General features: G+C 57.7%; 2 protein-coding genes across 6 annotated transcripts in view; one reads left to right on the forward strand and one right to left on the reverse strand.

The window, feature by feature from the left end:
- The window catches only part of BAIAP2L1 (BAR/IMD domain containing adaptor protein 2 like 1), a 161,970-nt gene extending 159,746 nt beyond the window's left edge, over positions 1–2,224 (forward strand). For 3 of the 5 annotated variants that reach the window (XM_049699274.1, XM_033426610.2, XM_033426615.2), the window contains one exon: positions 30–2,224. In XM_049699274.1, the coding sequence (XP_049555231.1) occupies positions 30–105 (76 nt within the window). In that variant the 3' untranslated portion in view covers positions 106–2,224. The remainder of the gene's footprint in view (positions 1–29) is intronic. The other 2 variants (XM_033426611.2, XM_033426616.2) reach the window with 1 other exon arrangement.
- BRI3 (brain protein I3) lies at positions 2,138–10,590 on the reverse strand. Its single transcript, XM_004268926.3, has 3 exons — positions 10,270–10,590; positions 9,662–9,764; positions 2,138–2,531 (listed from the first exon to the last, which is right to left on the reverse strand). Exons 1-3 carry the CDS (start codon positions 10,409–10,411, stop codon positions 2,399–2,401), a joined length of 378 nt encoding a protein of 125 aa, XP_004268974.1. The 5' UTR covers positions 10,412–10,590; the 3' UTR covers positions 2,138–2,398.
- Positions 10,591–14,883: the final 4,293 nt, after the last annotated feature.

Consider the following 14,883-nt stretch of genomic DNA (forward strand, 5'->3'; position numbering starts at 1 on the left):
ACAATTTTTTTCTCCCCCCGCCTCCCCAGCAGAGAAAATCCCTTTGCTACTGTGAAACTCCGACCAACAGTGACAAATGATCGCTCAGCACCAGTCATTCGATGAAAAGGTGGCCCCAGATTCTTCTGGTTCCCCGTTCGGTTCTCGCTTGGGAAATGATAGGTATACGTTTGTGATAAGTGCTGTCCTGTTGTAAAGCTTCACCGGAGGGTGCCTGATTTTACATGTATTCCACTCGAGCAAATCAGTGCATTTTCTAATTTAACATAGCTGGGTTTACATATTTCTGTCTTTAAGGTAACTACATCATAGTTTAGATACAACTCAATCATTTAAAGTATTTTCTTCCTATTCTGTTCAAGAACTGTAAATTTTCAAGTACTGTAAATTTGGTTCCAATCCTATTGTATCATTTTCTTTTAATATTCTATGATTTTTTTTTAATAGCCAGAATAAGGGATAGTTGACGCTTCTGTGACTGGCTTTCTGCACCTGAACGCAGATAAGATCACAGTTTTATTTTATAAAGCATGTGCTCTTAAATAGCATTACGATGTTTAAAGAAATCACTGTGTAGATTTGCATCCCAGCATGCAAATAACCTTAAGCAATATAAATTATGAGAATATTGTATAAAATTTAACTTTTTAACTTAAAAACTTCTAAATGTTTGCTTAAGTCAAATGCAGCCCTACCCAAGATGAAGCATCCCGCAAGTTCTCGTGATTTAGACACAGCGCTAAGAGCACTGAGAATTCTCCTATCACAGCCATGATATTAGCACTTGAATACTTTCTAAGAGGTACTGAATTCGGCGTTCTGAGTTACCAACTGGGATACCAATGAAAACATGCCAGGCCATGCCACATGCGGGCCTGGCTCACAGGGTAATAACACATGCATCTGGGGACTCCACACGTAGAAACCCAGGCTCCTCTCACTAAGCTAGTTGACCAAAGCTGCCTCCATCACTGATTTACTCTGAAACCTGTTGGGGTGCAAGTTTCTCCACTTTTCAGTCAGGTGCTGAAACTGCAAACAGCACTGCTGAAGCCAGGAGGACCTCTGGGAGCCGGGGGAGGGTAGCGGGAGGCTGCACCTCGGCTGAGCCCCACGCCAGCATACCCGGAACCTGGGCTTCTGCAGCGGCGCGGCAAGGCAGAGCCAGTGGCAGGGTTTATCCCTGGCTGTCAGGGACTACGCCCAATTTGGAGGAGGAAAACTCACACACAGGCCATCCACTGTATGGGAGCAGGGGAGGGGGGCTTGTTGCTGACCACAGCTTTTGGCTTTGCCATGAATATTGTTTTTCTATAAGCTTGAAATTGGTCAAGGTCAAATGCAGGTAAACCAGTGTAAGCGTGTGACGCTTTGGGTTCTTGGTCCTGTCTTCCTCCTGGCTGGTCGGCTATGACCGCTTGGTGGTGGGGGTCTGGGACTGTGTGAGGGCTCCCAGGACCCGCAGGCTAAGGGCCTCTGTCAAGCAGCACACTTGTCTTTTGAGAGCAGACCCTTCCACCAGCCAAGAAAACACAATCAAATTAGTCACATGGCCCATTGCTGCTCTCACCGTTTAATAAGAGTAGGGTTCAGAAGCCCTTTATTTTCAACAGTGTGGAGGGAGTGAGGTGTAGAGGCTTGTTAATTAAGGGAAAAAGGGGAGGGGGTGTCACACCGTGGCCCCGGCCCCCAGAGCTCTGCTGCTGGGGGGTCTTCTGGTTACAGGGATGGCACAGGTCCTGGGATTATCAGATGCCACTTGCAGGCGCACCTGGCTCACCCAGACCCTCTACACCTCCACAGAAGGGACGACAGCCGTCACTTACCTGCGTCACACAGCACGGGAGGCCTTGCCTTAGGTCCTGGGCACTGGGGTGCGTGCTCTGTAAATGTCAAGGTATTAGGTTTCATTATAATAATACAAACTTGAAAACAAGCACAGTTTTTGAGCTGTAAATGCCTAATGAGGAATAACAGAAGGTCGGTGTGAACTGGATAATGTTGAAGCTGACTTAGGAGAGGTAACGCTCTTCTCTATTTTGTATATGTTTGAAGTTTTCGTAACAAAACTTGATTTCTGTAAGTGGCAGGTTTCTGTAAGTGGCAGTGTGCACTGAATAAGCGAAACCAGGTGAACAACGGTATGGATCTCATTTATTTAAAGCAGTATGTCTCACCTTTCCCAAACTGAAGACTGCAAAAAATAAAAGCAGTGCCTTACTGAGCTGTTGTTGACCTGGGAGCCGTGCGCGGCCACACTCCCTGTGGCTCCCGCGCCCAGTCCACCCACCTCCCTTTACAAAACAGTCCTGAAGCTGAATCCCATGAAGCTATTGTACACGACATTTACATTAGAAAAAGAGAGCTGGGTGTGGGGAAGCCAGGTGTGCTGTTCCCTTTAAGTAAAGTTTGCTCCACAGTTGGGGCATCTTCGCTTCCTCAAGGCAAAACAGCAGATGAACCCAAAGGGGAACAAGACGATGGCCAAGAAGATGCCCAGGAAGGTGAAGGAGTCCTCCAGAACCCCGACCCTGCGGAGAGAGAGGGGGCACGCGGGTTAGGGCCCTCGCAGACCCAAGGCCTGCCAGCCCAGCGGACCCCTGTCCCCAAGGCACCCTCCACCCACGTCCGCAAGCCTAGGCGCCTCCAGAGCTGGGGCGCTGGTCGTGGAGGGGACGGCCAGCTGCCACCGGTGGCTGCACAGAAAACGTGAAGAGGAGAGAAGAGCCGCTTGGGAGGCACCAGCACCTACTGATAAAGGCAAGAACATCCGGCTGCCATATAACCTGCCACATGTTTTCTCTTACAAAATGAGGAACAAGAGACAAATGCTGGTTTCTATAAAAATTCTTATGTCTCTGAGAACAAAACCAAGAAACCCAAATCCCTTTAGGATATTTTTTTCCCAACGTTGAAAAGTTTGAGACTTATTTTCCCATTCCCTACAGGGAAATTCCGAAAATAGTGACAGAGTTTGGATTTTGTGTGATTTTTATTGGTTTCGGTGGGGGGAGCAGACTTTAGTGAAAGACTACAATCAGCCATGTTCACACCATGTTCACACCATGTTCACACCATGTTCACACCATGTCACTTATCTTGAGAAATTTAATCTCAAAGCTTCCTCTTTGGAAGAAGTCGTGATAACCTTCAACGTGCACAGTACATAATCCCTGGGACCGCTAGGGGTCATCCCCGCACTGTGTGCCCACGAGGGCTCCACCCCGGGTCGGGTCCTTTTCAAAGGCCCCGAAGGGGGGAAGTAGGAGCCATGTGCTCAGCTCCTCGGGTGACGCCCATGATGCCCACCCCCCAGAAGCGTGTCTCTCGGGCCCCGCAGGCCCAGCCCCGCGCCAGCTGCAGCGCAGAACCAGTGCCCCGTCCTCGGGACCCCAGCCTGTCCCCCGACGCACACACCAAGGTCCTTGGGCTTCCTGAAGCCACCTTATTGTCCTCAAATACGGTAAGGATCCTTTATGCCCACGACCCTCCTCTGGCCGCCTGTGTGGAGAGGAAGGTTCAGCCCAACCAACAAGCGTGGGCAGCGGCGGGAGGGGGGGCGGGGCGGGCAAACAGGGCTGTGGGGGCCCAGCGAGGGGCAGCTCAGCCAGGACACCGACTCCAAGCCCTGCCCCAGAGAAAAGCACGCAGTGGACACTCCACTCCCGCAGCACCTCCCAGCGGGCCTGGCCACTGGAAGCCCTGGGAGCACTGCAGAGAGACCAAGGGCGGGGGGGGGGGGGGGGTCTTGGGGACCTGCCTCACGCCCCTAGTTGAGGAAAGGCTCTGAGCAGCCCTGCAGCGGAGACACCTGCTGAGCCCAGGCTCACGGACGCCGCCCACAGGCCAGGCCCGCCCCAAGGGAAAGCGCATCAGCTGGCCAGCATCTGTCAGCAGGGCCGCCATTTCCGGCACAGACAGTACAACACAGGCTGTCGGGTCACCACGCTGTGCCCCGTGCCCGCCCAGACCCCACCTGCCCCAGCTTTGAGGCCCTCTCAGACCGGGTGGCAGAAGAACGTGCTGAGAGAGCACCCGAGGCCACGCGGCCGAAGTAGGGAGCGGGGGCTTCCAAAAGGCCCTGAACCACCACCTGTGGCTCCACACAAAGGAGGCCGTGACAGGCTGCCCCGGGCCCAGAACACGCCTGCTCTATGCAGTCGCTGCTGACAGCTCCTACACCTACTGGTACTAATCAGGCCACCCGAGAATAACTGGAGGCGGCCAGACAGCCTGGGACCACTCAGGGAGCCATGGCCCCAACTCCCTGCTTCCTCCAGGCACCGAACCAGGTTCCACCTACAGCTGAAATCCCCAGACTCACACCGGTTTGCACATTCGGTTAGAATGTCCAAGGGAGGAGAAGCACAGGACAGAGTTGAACTAGGCCTCACAGCTGTGTCACCTGCACCAGCTGAGAACCTTCTGAGCCACCAGGGTGCCTCGTGTCCCCTCCAGGGGCCACTGAGGCCTGAGAAGAGTGACTACCAGACGCTCCGTACTCTCTCACTTAAGGATCAAGGCTGTTCAGAGGCAGAGCTTAGAACCCAGGGTGTCCACTCAAAGGCTCCAGGAGATCCCAGGAGGAGGCTAGGGCCAGGCGGGGTCCTGCCCTGCTGCGAGGGCACCCAGCGCCCCCTGGCTGGAGAAGCCCTCCGAGTGGCAGCCATCTCCCCACAGTGGAGGGGCGGGGGCTTGCCCTGGGCTGCCTGGTGCCCGCGCCCACGTGAACTGGCCCGTCTGCGACTTGTTCCTGTCCTCTGGGGTCAGGGGTCAAACAGCAACAGCCCCCCATCTGCCTCTTCCCTAATTCTCCACCCAGACCCCAGACCCTGGTCAACACTGTCTAAAGCTAGAGGAAGCCCAGGAGGGCTGGTCACCCTCATCCGGGCCCTCCCCACCATGAGGCCAGTGGACTGGCCCCGCGTAAGCACAGCTTCCCAGCAGCAGTCACACCAGCCGGGGGAGGCCCGGCACCCCAGGCAGGAGGAACACGCTCCCTCATTCCACAAACCTGCAGTGCTTTCTGTCCAGATCCATCACTCACTCAAGCCAGAGCAAAGCAGGCAGCTTGGGCCTCCCCTTTCCAACACCCTCAGTCAGGAGTCCGGGTTTGATGGGATGAGACCCCACGCCCTCTCCCCCGTTCACCTCCAGCCCACCCCAAGAAGTCGGCAGAGCCAGGCCGTCTCCCTTCAGCGGCCAGGGAGGTGGGCAGAATCCGGGCCCTGCTAGCAGGTCTGCTCCACACTCAGACCTTCCATGAAGAACCACGGCCCGACCCGCCAACGTGGCTTCCCAGCCCAAGGGACCTGCTACCCGCATCGCAGTCCACACCTCTTACCCACAATTCCAAATGCCGAAAGCTCTGAACGCAGAACTTTTTTATAAGTTTGTAACAAACCCAGCTGGCAGCCACATGTGACCTGAACTGATGTGTGGCCATTTATAGTCTTAATGTGTCCCCTTAATGGGAATATTTGTGTCTTGCTGCAGAAATGTTAATATTTGACCATGGGTGCTGCCCAAACCTCAAAAGCAGTGCATGATTTACTGTTTTTAAAAATCCAAAATCTTCTGAACTGAGAACACAACCTGGTCTCTAGGCCAGTCCTGACGCAGCAACAGCAGGCTGCAGAGCAAACCTGTCCCTCTGGGGCCACGTAGGAGGGAGGGGACCCCCTGCCCGTCCTGCCAGCCTCTCCTAAGTGGCGTGGCCTCTCTTTCTCTCCAAGCCCCTCAAAAGCCCTCACCGTTTCAGACTGAGCTTCATCTCTTCATCCACTGGCTCAGAATCCAAACTGAGCAAGCGGCCTCAGCGGCGGGTTAAAAGGCCCCTCCCCCATTCCTGAGAAACGGGGGTGGGGAGGATGCGGAAACTGGAGAAACCTGGGAACTGATTCTGAAAACACTTCCTTAAGGGACTCTGACCTTACGGGGAGAGTGATCACTCGATTCCACTGACACCCATCTGCTCAGGGAGCTGGGCTGGGTGGGGCCCCAGGACGAGCGCGGCGGAGACCCTGCAACACACACGTCCCATCCCATCCTCACCACCCCCCGTTTCCTCACAGCGTCCTCCCCGTCCCATCGCGTCCCCCTTACACGAAGCTGGAGCCCGGAGCCTTGTTCAGGCAGCGAGTGGCCTGGCTGGGAACAATCCAGACCCCAGCCCAGGGCCTCCCTACCCTCTGAGCCCCCCCGGTTAGTGCCACCACTGCTCCCAGCACAAGGCCTCAGGTCAGGATCTGCCGCAGAACCACCCCAGACAAGCCGGGAGAGGGGAGCAGAGGGCTTCGTGCAGGTGGCCACGAGCCTGCGGACAGGCAGGGGTGGGGCATGATGCCCCACAGCACCTGGCCAGCCCCCTCCAGAGACCAGGTCATACCTCGCCCCCAGCTGTCCCAGGGTCCCATGGGGGCAGGGAGCCGCCGGCCACTCCAGGGGCGCTTCTGAGCAAGCCTGCGGCTGGGTAGCCCAGAGCCTCCCCAAGCAGAACAAATGCTGAGGGAGGGCCTGCAAGGTGGCAAGGCCTGCCTGGGGCTCCCGGGGCTCCCCGGACCCCAGGCTCAGTCCAGGCACAGCTGGACAGAGAGGCCCCGAGCACTCCCAGGCCCCCACGGTCGGCACGCCCTGCCCGCGGCAGCCCGGGAGCCGGGGCCGGCTCATCAGTGCTTGGGCCGGGGAGAGCCCGCTCCCAGGGGCGAGGCCGGAGCCCCAGCCTCATCACTGTCCTGACCTCTGGGCAACACCTGACCTCCACAGCTGTTCCTTGAGCCCGTCTTGGCTTCCAAAACCCCAGCCGTTCCTGGATTCCCTCCTACCTCTTTGGTCACCCCCAAGACCGGACGCCCAGCTGGGAGCTGGGTGCAGCCAGGCCCCACGCCTCGACGTGCCTTCCAGCCTCCGACCCGCGCTGCCCAGCGCCCTCTGCACAGGCCCTCCCACTGCAGCCCCGGGCCCCCAGACTCGAGGTGGCCTCATCCAGGGACAGCCCACGCCCCAGAGGAGGACAGTTTCAGAGAGGCCCGAGGCCTGGCCAAAGCCCCACCAGCCAAGGCGGTGCTCAGTCCACAGGGGCCGCGGGTGGGCAGGGGTGGGGTGAGGCTCATGCTGTCTGCAAGGGTAGAAAGAAATGCTCTCATAGCGCCTAAACAGAGAAGATGGGGTCAGGCTGCTTAAGGGAAAGCTCAGACGGTGGCAAAGTGACAAGTGGCACAGGCCTCTGACGCCAGGCCTCACTCAGAGGGAATCACAGACGTGTGACTTCGGCAAACTCCTGCCAAGCTCCCAGGGAGGGACGGAGCCTGGCAGGCTGGCTGGGAAGGAAGGAAGTGTGGTCACATGAGAAGCCGCCTGTCTCCCAACCCTATGACACTGGACAGGGGCCACACCGGCTGTCCCCAGGGACTAGGCACCCTCTCCCCAAACCACCGCGGAGCTTCCTTGGAAGCACCCGGCCTTCCCCTGCTTCCTGCTGCCCACCTCCCCGGGCCCCCGGCCCACTCCGGCAGCAGAGGGCACTGCAGGCAGGGGACCGGGACACCCCTGTGTAAGAGCCCAAGCGCCGGGAGGGCCCTAACCGCCGGCATCTGTCCTCAAGCTGACAGAAGGGCCCATGGAGGACACGCCTTGGAGGGCGTCAGAGTGTGTGCTCCCAACCCGGGCCCCCAAACTTGTTCTCAGAGCACCTGCTCCCCACTGCTGTGCCCACCACCCAGAGGCCGGGAGGCCAGCGATCCCGACAGAAGGGAAGAAACTTGTTCCGGTGCAGGCGCCCTCCCTCAGCCTTAGAGCAGCCCTGAGCCCAAGCCCCTCCTCAGAAGAGCAGAGAGATGGTGACCCACATTCTGCACTTTGGGGGCTGAGGGCAGAAGCCGGGGCCTCCACTGTGACCGCTCCCACCCCAGGGAAAGGGAGGGATCAGGGGAAATGCTCCCCGTCCTGCAGCAGCCTGGAAGCTCACAACCCTGGGGGATCCGTGCCCGTAAACTCCACTGCTGGTCTCCCCTCCCCCACGCTCAGGGCCTTGGGCCAGCAAGAGCCTTGGACCATCCCATCAGACACCCCATCTCCCAGATGGGGAAACGGGCCCAGCTGGCAGCTGGCAAGGCCAGGATCTGAGCCCAGCTCGTCTGGCAGGCTGGGCCCTGCGGGGAGACGCTGAAACCCCAGCCAGAGGGCTCTGCTCCAGGTGCGGCGCCTCCTCAGCTGCCAGCCTGAAACCCCTCCTTACACTTAGGATATTGCTCGGAACCCCTCCCGCCCAGAAACAGGCCCTTGGAATCGCCCAGCTAGGCTCCTTGGGGACAGAAGGGCCGTGCACACAGCAAGGCTCTGGGCACCCTGAACCAGCCTCAAAGCCAAGCACAGCGGGTTTCCCGTAGCCCACCTCTCTGTGCAACTTTCCAAAAGGATTCCCAATGGCTCTCTCTGCAAGGGACCAGCCTCCCAGACCGTGCCCCCCATCTCCAAGCCCACCCACATGCCCCCAACCCCAAGAACTCTGCCGCCCACAGGTGCCCAGTGCAGGGTGCAGAGAGCTCCTCTCCGGAGGCAGCCAGTTGTCTCCCCTCCCCCTTCACATTCTCCAAAGGCTAGAGTATCACCAGATGTGTCCGAAAAGACACCTGCTTAGGGTTTGCATATCAAGGTCCACCTGGCCAGCATGCAACCCAGAGGGCTCTCCCCTGCCCACAACCCCTTTAGTAAACTCACAGTTGGTTTCGCGGGTCCAGCCTCCTGCCCCCACTTCCGGACGTTCCCCCTCTTCCCAGGCCCTTGTCTCCCCACACAATTGACCCTTGTGACTCAAACTGTTAACTTCCCTTCGACTCCACTCTGGGCATCCCTGATACGCTTTTGAAATTAAGCCTAAGTGTAAGCCACGGCTTCTCAGTTCCATCTCACGAACTCCAACTTCCTCCGCCACCCACCTCCCCACCCAGGCTGAAAGCCCAGTCCTTGCCAAGTCTGCCCTGACTTTCTAAATTATCCATGCAGTCGAATTCACCAAGGGCAAGAACCAAATCTTATCTGAATTTGAATCCTCAAGACCCACACAGAACAAGCACATAATAGCTGCTTCTCAGGCCCTACAAAAACAGAAAATTCTGGAGGCTCAAGGTTGAGAATCTGAAATATCGCTCCCACCCCAAAGAACCTCGGCGTTGCTGCCCTTATGCAGGTAAGGGCCCTGATGGCATGAAGCAGCCCTGACAGCGGCCGCTCCCCTGGCCCCCTGGCCTTCCAGCTCCTCCAACACGGGCCACCTGAGTCAGGGCTCTCCTGCCCACGCACTTCAAACTGACCCTCCCAGGAGAAGAGAACCTTCTGCCACCTTCAAGAACCAACCGCAGAGCAAACTTGCAGCTCCCAGAATCGGAGATAAGAGGCTGCCAGTCCAACTGCTACCATTTCTTCATCCCACCCACTCGGGATTCAATGGCCACCAAAGCACATAACTCCCCCAGGAAAGAGAACCCAGCTCCCTCTGCCCCATGAAAGGTGCGTGGACCCAAGGACCACTGAACCCATTCTCTCCCATACCCCAGTGAGCAGCCTGTCCCAAGACTGACCGTGTCTCCAAACGATCCTGGTTTTATGAGTTTCAGTAAGTGTGTTCTTAGAGGTTTTTGGGGCCCCCAGGCCCGTGACATACCTGCAGACAGGGCAGCCTCCAACGACAACGATGGAATTGGCAGGGTACCGGGTGACATTTCGGCTGTGGATGCTGTAGACCCTGGGGTGGTGCGTGGGTAACCCTGTGGGCAGGAAAGCACATCAGAAGGGAACAGGCAGGAAAACGCGGGGAGTCAGAGATCTACTTCTCCTGCCCTTCCCCACTCCCCACCAAAAACTCGCATCCTTTTCAAAATCAAGACAACAGCGTCCACTAAGTGCCTACTACGGGCTTTATCAGGTGTTAACTTGCAGACAGCATCTCGTTAATAAAGTTAATTTGCAGAGAGATAATAATGCTTCCCGGGAAGGGCGAGCCGGGCGCGCGCGACCGCGCAGGTGGGCTGAGGGCCCTCGGGCGACACCCAGACTCGGGGTCCCGACATCAGGTTCGCCGAGCGGAGACTGCCCACCACCGGGTCTCCCCTCGGCCGCGCCCCTGCCGCGTCCGGAGAAAAGTTGGTTTCGGGGTTAAAGGTCGCCACAGAACTCCGCCCAAAGTTTGCTCCCGGGGCCCCGGGCCCCGCCCGCTCGGCCAGCTCCAGTCCCGGGACGACCCCCACCCCGCTCCCCGGGCCCCGGGCCCACCTGTGACGAGGTAGGGGTAGGGCGGCGGCGGGGCGGCGGCGGGGATGGCGCCGTAGCCGTGCGGGCCGCACGCGAAGTCGCCCTGGCCGGCCTCCAGGTTGTAGGCGGGCGGCCGCTCCTGCAGCAGGGGCTTGTGGTCCATGGCGGGCGGCGCCCACCGCGCCCGGCCCGGCTCCCGCTCGCGCTCTGACTCCGCTCCGACTCGGACTCGCGGGGACGCCCGGCGGCGGGCCCCGCTCCTCGCGGGCGGCGGCGGCGGCGGTGGCGGCGGTGGGGCTGGGCCCCCTGGAGGCGGGTGCCGCGGGCTTCCCCCCGCGCCTCCCCCCGCCGGTCACAAGACCCGGGTCACGTGGCGCGGCTCCCGCGGGGGGGTGGGGCGGGGCGGGGCCGGCGGCGTCTTAAAGGAGCCGCGCCCGCTCTCAGCCGCCCCGCGGGCCTCCAGTCCGGGCGTCCCCATCCGGCATCCGCGACCCCAGACCTCACACAGCGAGGAGAGCCCCCGCCCCCACGCCGACCCAGAGACGCCGCACTAGGGGCGTGACCTTATGGCCTGTAGACCTGTCCCTCCCGGCGCTCCTGGCCCGCTGGGCCTCGGGGGCCCGAGCCCACCCACCACTGAGGAGGGCTGAGGCCTGGGGGGCAGGGGCGGCCCGGAGGAGGTGCTTGGCCGGACAAGTCCCCAGGCCGCCCCCTGGTTGTCACCGCCCCGGACAGAGGGGCCGGGGCCTCCGCATTCTGAGCGACCCTGTGAATCGTGCCTGCTCGTGCTCAGTTGGCGTTCAATTCCTCGGTTTTCTTTTTGACAAACTAAATTCGGTAATTTATAGGGGTTGTGGCCACTGATTACAAATTAACTCCCCTGTTGGGAACAAACCCTAAATATCGGGCACCGCTGTGTGGCAGGTTCTGTCCCACTGTTGCTCCTCGGTTCGGTAATCTTCACGGCAACCCAAGGAAGTACTGACCCCTGGTCCACAGTCCGGAGACGGCTCCGAAGAGGGGAGTGACCTAGACTGTACCACCAAGGCCGCTCAGTCCCACGCCCTCACGGAAGCACTATGTCACATGCTAAGAGCTTAATGGTTTTGTAATAAAACTTTAAACAAACACATGTGTGAGCTTCAGGCCCTGACACCCTGTAGCTCCCCTGCACCCCTCCCGGGCCTTCTGCAGCGTTTGGGGTTTCCCAGCCTTTCTCACGTGACCCGCACTTTGATCTAGCTCGGGGACAACTCTCAGACCCCGCCTCATTTTTAATTTCTCTTAAGAGACCATCGAGATTCTTTATCGCAAGTGTAGCCCAACAATCCGGTGGGAAGGGAGGAGGGGCGACCGGGTAAGGGCCTCGCTGGCACTGGTGGGGGAGAGCCAGGTCCAGCATGGAGGCTGGCCCCGAGTGGCCAAGGACTTCCGGCCAGCAGAGGTCCTGTCTACGGTGGGGAGGCCCTGCACTCCAAGGGGCAGCTGTGAGCTCTGACCAACCACAGGGTGAGAGCAGCCAAAATCAAGACCGCGCCCCCCCCCCCCGCCCTAGGGAAAACTGGGGCACGACCCCAAGCCTCACCAAGGAGCGAGGAAAAGTGGGCTCGGGGCAGGCCTCCTAAGATTCGTCAGCTGTGGACACTCCTGCGGGACCCCCATCCTTCCCCGCCTACCCCTCAGCCTTTCCTATCTGACTCAAGTTAAGTTGGCAGATGTCTTCAATTTCATGGTTAATTTTCCCTTCCTCACGTGTCTGTGTTTACAGATCAAACTCCGAAGAACCCATAGCCTCAGGCTCCCTTCTCGTCCAATAATAGATTTTCGCCCCCAGCAGTTACCCCCCCCCGCCCCCGCTTGGAAATGTCTCAGTGAATGACAGGATGTGGGACTTCCCAACAAAGCAGGCCCCTCCCTGTCATTCCTTCATTGAGCCGAGGGTGACCGGCTCGCCAAGCTTCCCCCAAGCAAGGCCTGAGGGGAACAAAGATAACTGGCCACGGAAAAGGAGCGGTCCAGTAGGAAGCCTCACTACAGCAGTGCAGCAATCGAGGCTTGAGGGGGGAGAGTTGGAGGTGCCTCTGAACGCTGGGTGCCCCGGGAGTGCCCCCACCTGAAAGTATGGCCAGCAGTGACTGGTCCCGAGGGACCAGGGGACGAGCATTCCAGGCAGAGTGAACTGCGGTCCCAGAGAGCAGCAGCCCACTACCTGCCGAGACTCTAGGTCACCTGGTGCGGCCGGAGCCCTGCGAGGGGGCTGAACCGCTGGGAGTTGAAACAGAAGTAGGAGCATCAGATCTCCTATTAGAAAAATGACTTCGGCAGCAGCGTGAAGGGTGAGAGGCGCAGGGGGATCAACGAGGAGGGACAGCTGCAGGGACAGGGAGGAGAGGCCAGGTGCGTGAGGTGGAGAGCCCGCTAAGGCCTGGCGACCGCCTGGCTGGATATGGGAGACTCAGGACGCTAGGGTCTCGGGCTCAGGTGACAGTGGTGCCAGGACCTGGATCCGGATCGGGAGGAGCCAACAGGAGGGGACGGGGCGGGTGGGGAGGCTGAGCGGCCCGGGTGGACCCAGAACGCGCACATCCTGAAGCAACACTTAACCAAAGGAAAGCGTATGCATCCGCGAAGCACTAGCCTTCGGATAAAGACCTGCGCCGTCTCACTGGCAGTTCACCCACAAGTATTTTGGAGCAGACACTCTGCCCCAGGAGGCAACAAAACTGGCGACATCCGCCTTGTGGAGCTGACACTCCAATGGGGTGGGGCCGGTGCTGCAAAGTCGGCGGGGGGGTGGGGGGGGTGCAGAATGAGCAGGTCAAGGGCATAGGGAGTGAGGCAGGCAAGGCGGTGCAGTGAGTGGTGTGTGATTTTACTTTGCTGTTCAGAGAGGCTGGTCCAGTAGGTGGGCAGAGTCTGGAAGGAGGTCGGAGAGCCAGCCGTGAGGAGGCCGGAAGGACCAGCTTTTGCGTGTTTGCCAGTTTGCTGGTGTTTTAAGGGAAAGGGGAAGTAACAGCACAGTTTGTAAGTTGGTGGGAACAATTGGATGCAGACGAGGGGGGTGTGGGAGAAAGAGGGGGGTAGGAGGAAAAAGGATGTGGGGTCCCTGGCAGAGTCCCAGACGAGCCACTCACAGAAGCGGGAGAAGGTGGAGCATGTGGGCACTCGGGCAGGTGGGCAGGAGGAGGGAGGGGACGCTGGCTCCGATTGCTTCTGTTTTCTATATGAAACGGGAAGCAAGTCCAGCCTCCGGGAGTAACCTCACCTCCAAGCTATTTCCTATCTCAGTTCATCCTTGGGGCCATCCTGAGAAGTAGTCACCAACAGCCCCCAATCGCTTGAAGAGGAAACCCAGGCACACAGAGGTTCCGTGACTTTTCCGCCGTCTCCCGGCCACAGAAGGTGGATCTCTGGATCCCTGATCCAGCACAGGTGACCCTAACGATCCCGGCACGTGGCCTCCATGGCAAATGCATGAGAGGAAAGCCAGCCGCTGTGTGCTGATTTTAACAGAAACACTTCCTTCTTGAAGAAGGCTTGGAAACATACCTTACTCTGTGCGTATTTTTCAGGTCTCTGAAATCCTCCTCCCAATCCACTTTTATATCATGCATACATTAACAGAAGAATTTTTTTAGCATTGCCAGTTCCACAGAAATGAGAATATGATTTTAACTGCTATCCGTACATGTTTTTGCTGGGAGCACTCAGCAGGGGACCTTGTCGGGTAGGGGACGTGCTGGCCCCTGGCCAGGGGGCCAGGGAAAGTGCCACTGTCCTCCAGACCTTGACTGTCACCAAGGACTGTCCTCAGGTATAGCCAAAGGAAACCAAAACCGGGACTGCGCCCTTTCTGGCAGGCTTTGAGAAGTGCTGATAACCCGTCACATGGGCTGCTTGTGCATCTGAGAAGCTAGCACCTCACGGGGTTGGGATTGTGGCAAAAATAAGGTAAAATTTTTAAAAAGGAAGCAAATATCATTTCCAAATTCAAGGCTGTAACTGATTACAAGTGCCTGGCTTGGAGAAAGCCCTTGCCAAATATTTGCTAAATGTTTATCTTAGATGAACACCGAGTTTTCCATTTGATGGCAAGCCTTACAGTTCTACCAGGAAAATCTTTCTAAATATTTTAGAAATTAAGCACAGATGTTTTTACACAACACAAACGACAATTTCATGCAAATCACAAGGTCTGTCTTATCGCAAGTACAATACACGGGCAGACCTCGTTTTAGTGCACCTTGCTTTACTGCACTTTGCAGACCTGCATTTTTTACAAGTTGAAGGCCCGCGGGAAGTCTGTCGGCGCCACTTTTCCAACAGCATTTGCTCACTTCATGTCTCCGTGGTACATTTTGGTAACTGTCCCAATGTTTCAAGCTTTTTCATTATTATCTTTGTGATGGTGATCTATGACCAGCGATCTGTAATGTTACTACTACGACTCACTGAAGGCTAAGATGAGGATTAGTATTATCAATAAATTATTTTTTAATTAAGGTATGCACTTTTTTTTTAGACCTAATGCTCTTGCACACTTAACAGACTACAGTGTGCTGTAAACATAACTTTTCTATGCACTGGGAAAAGGAAAAAATTGTGTGACCCGCTTTATTGCGGTGGTCTGGAACC

This window comes from Orcinus orca, chromosome 16 (assembly GCF_937001465.1).
Source record: "Orcinus orca chromosome 16, mOrcOrc1.1, whole genome shotgun sequence".
NCBI lineage: Eukaryota > Metazoa > Chordata > Mammalia > Artiodactyla > Delphinidae > Orcinus > Orcinus orca.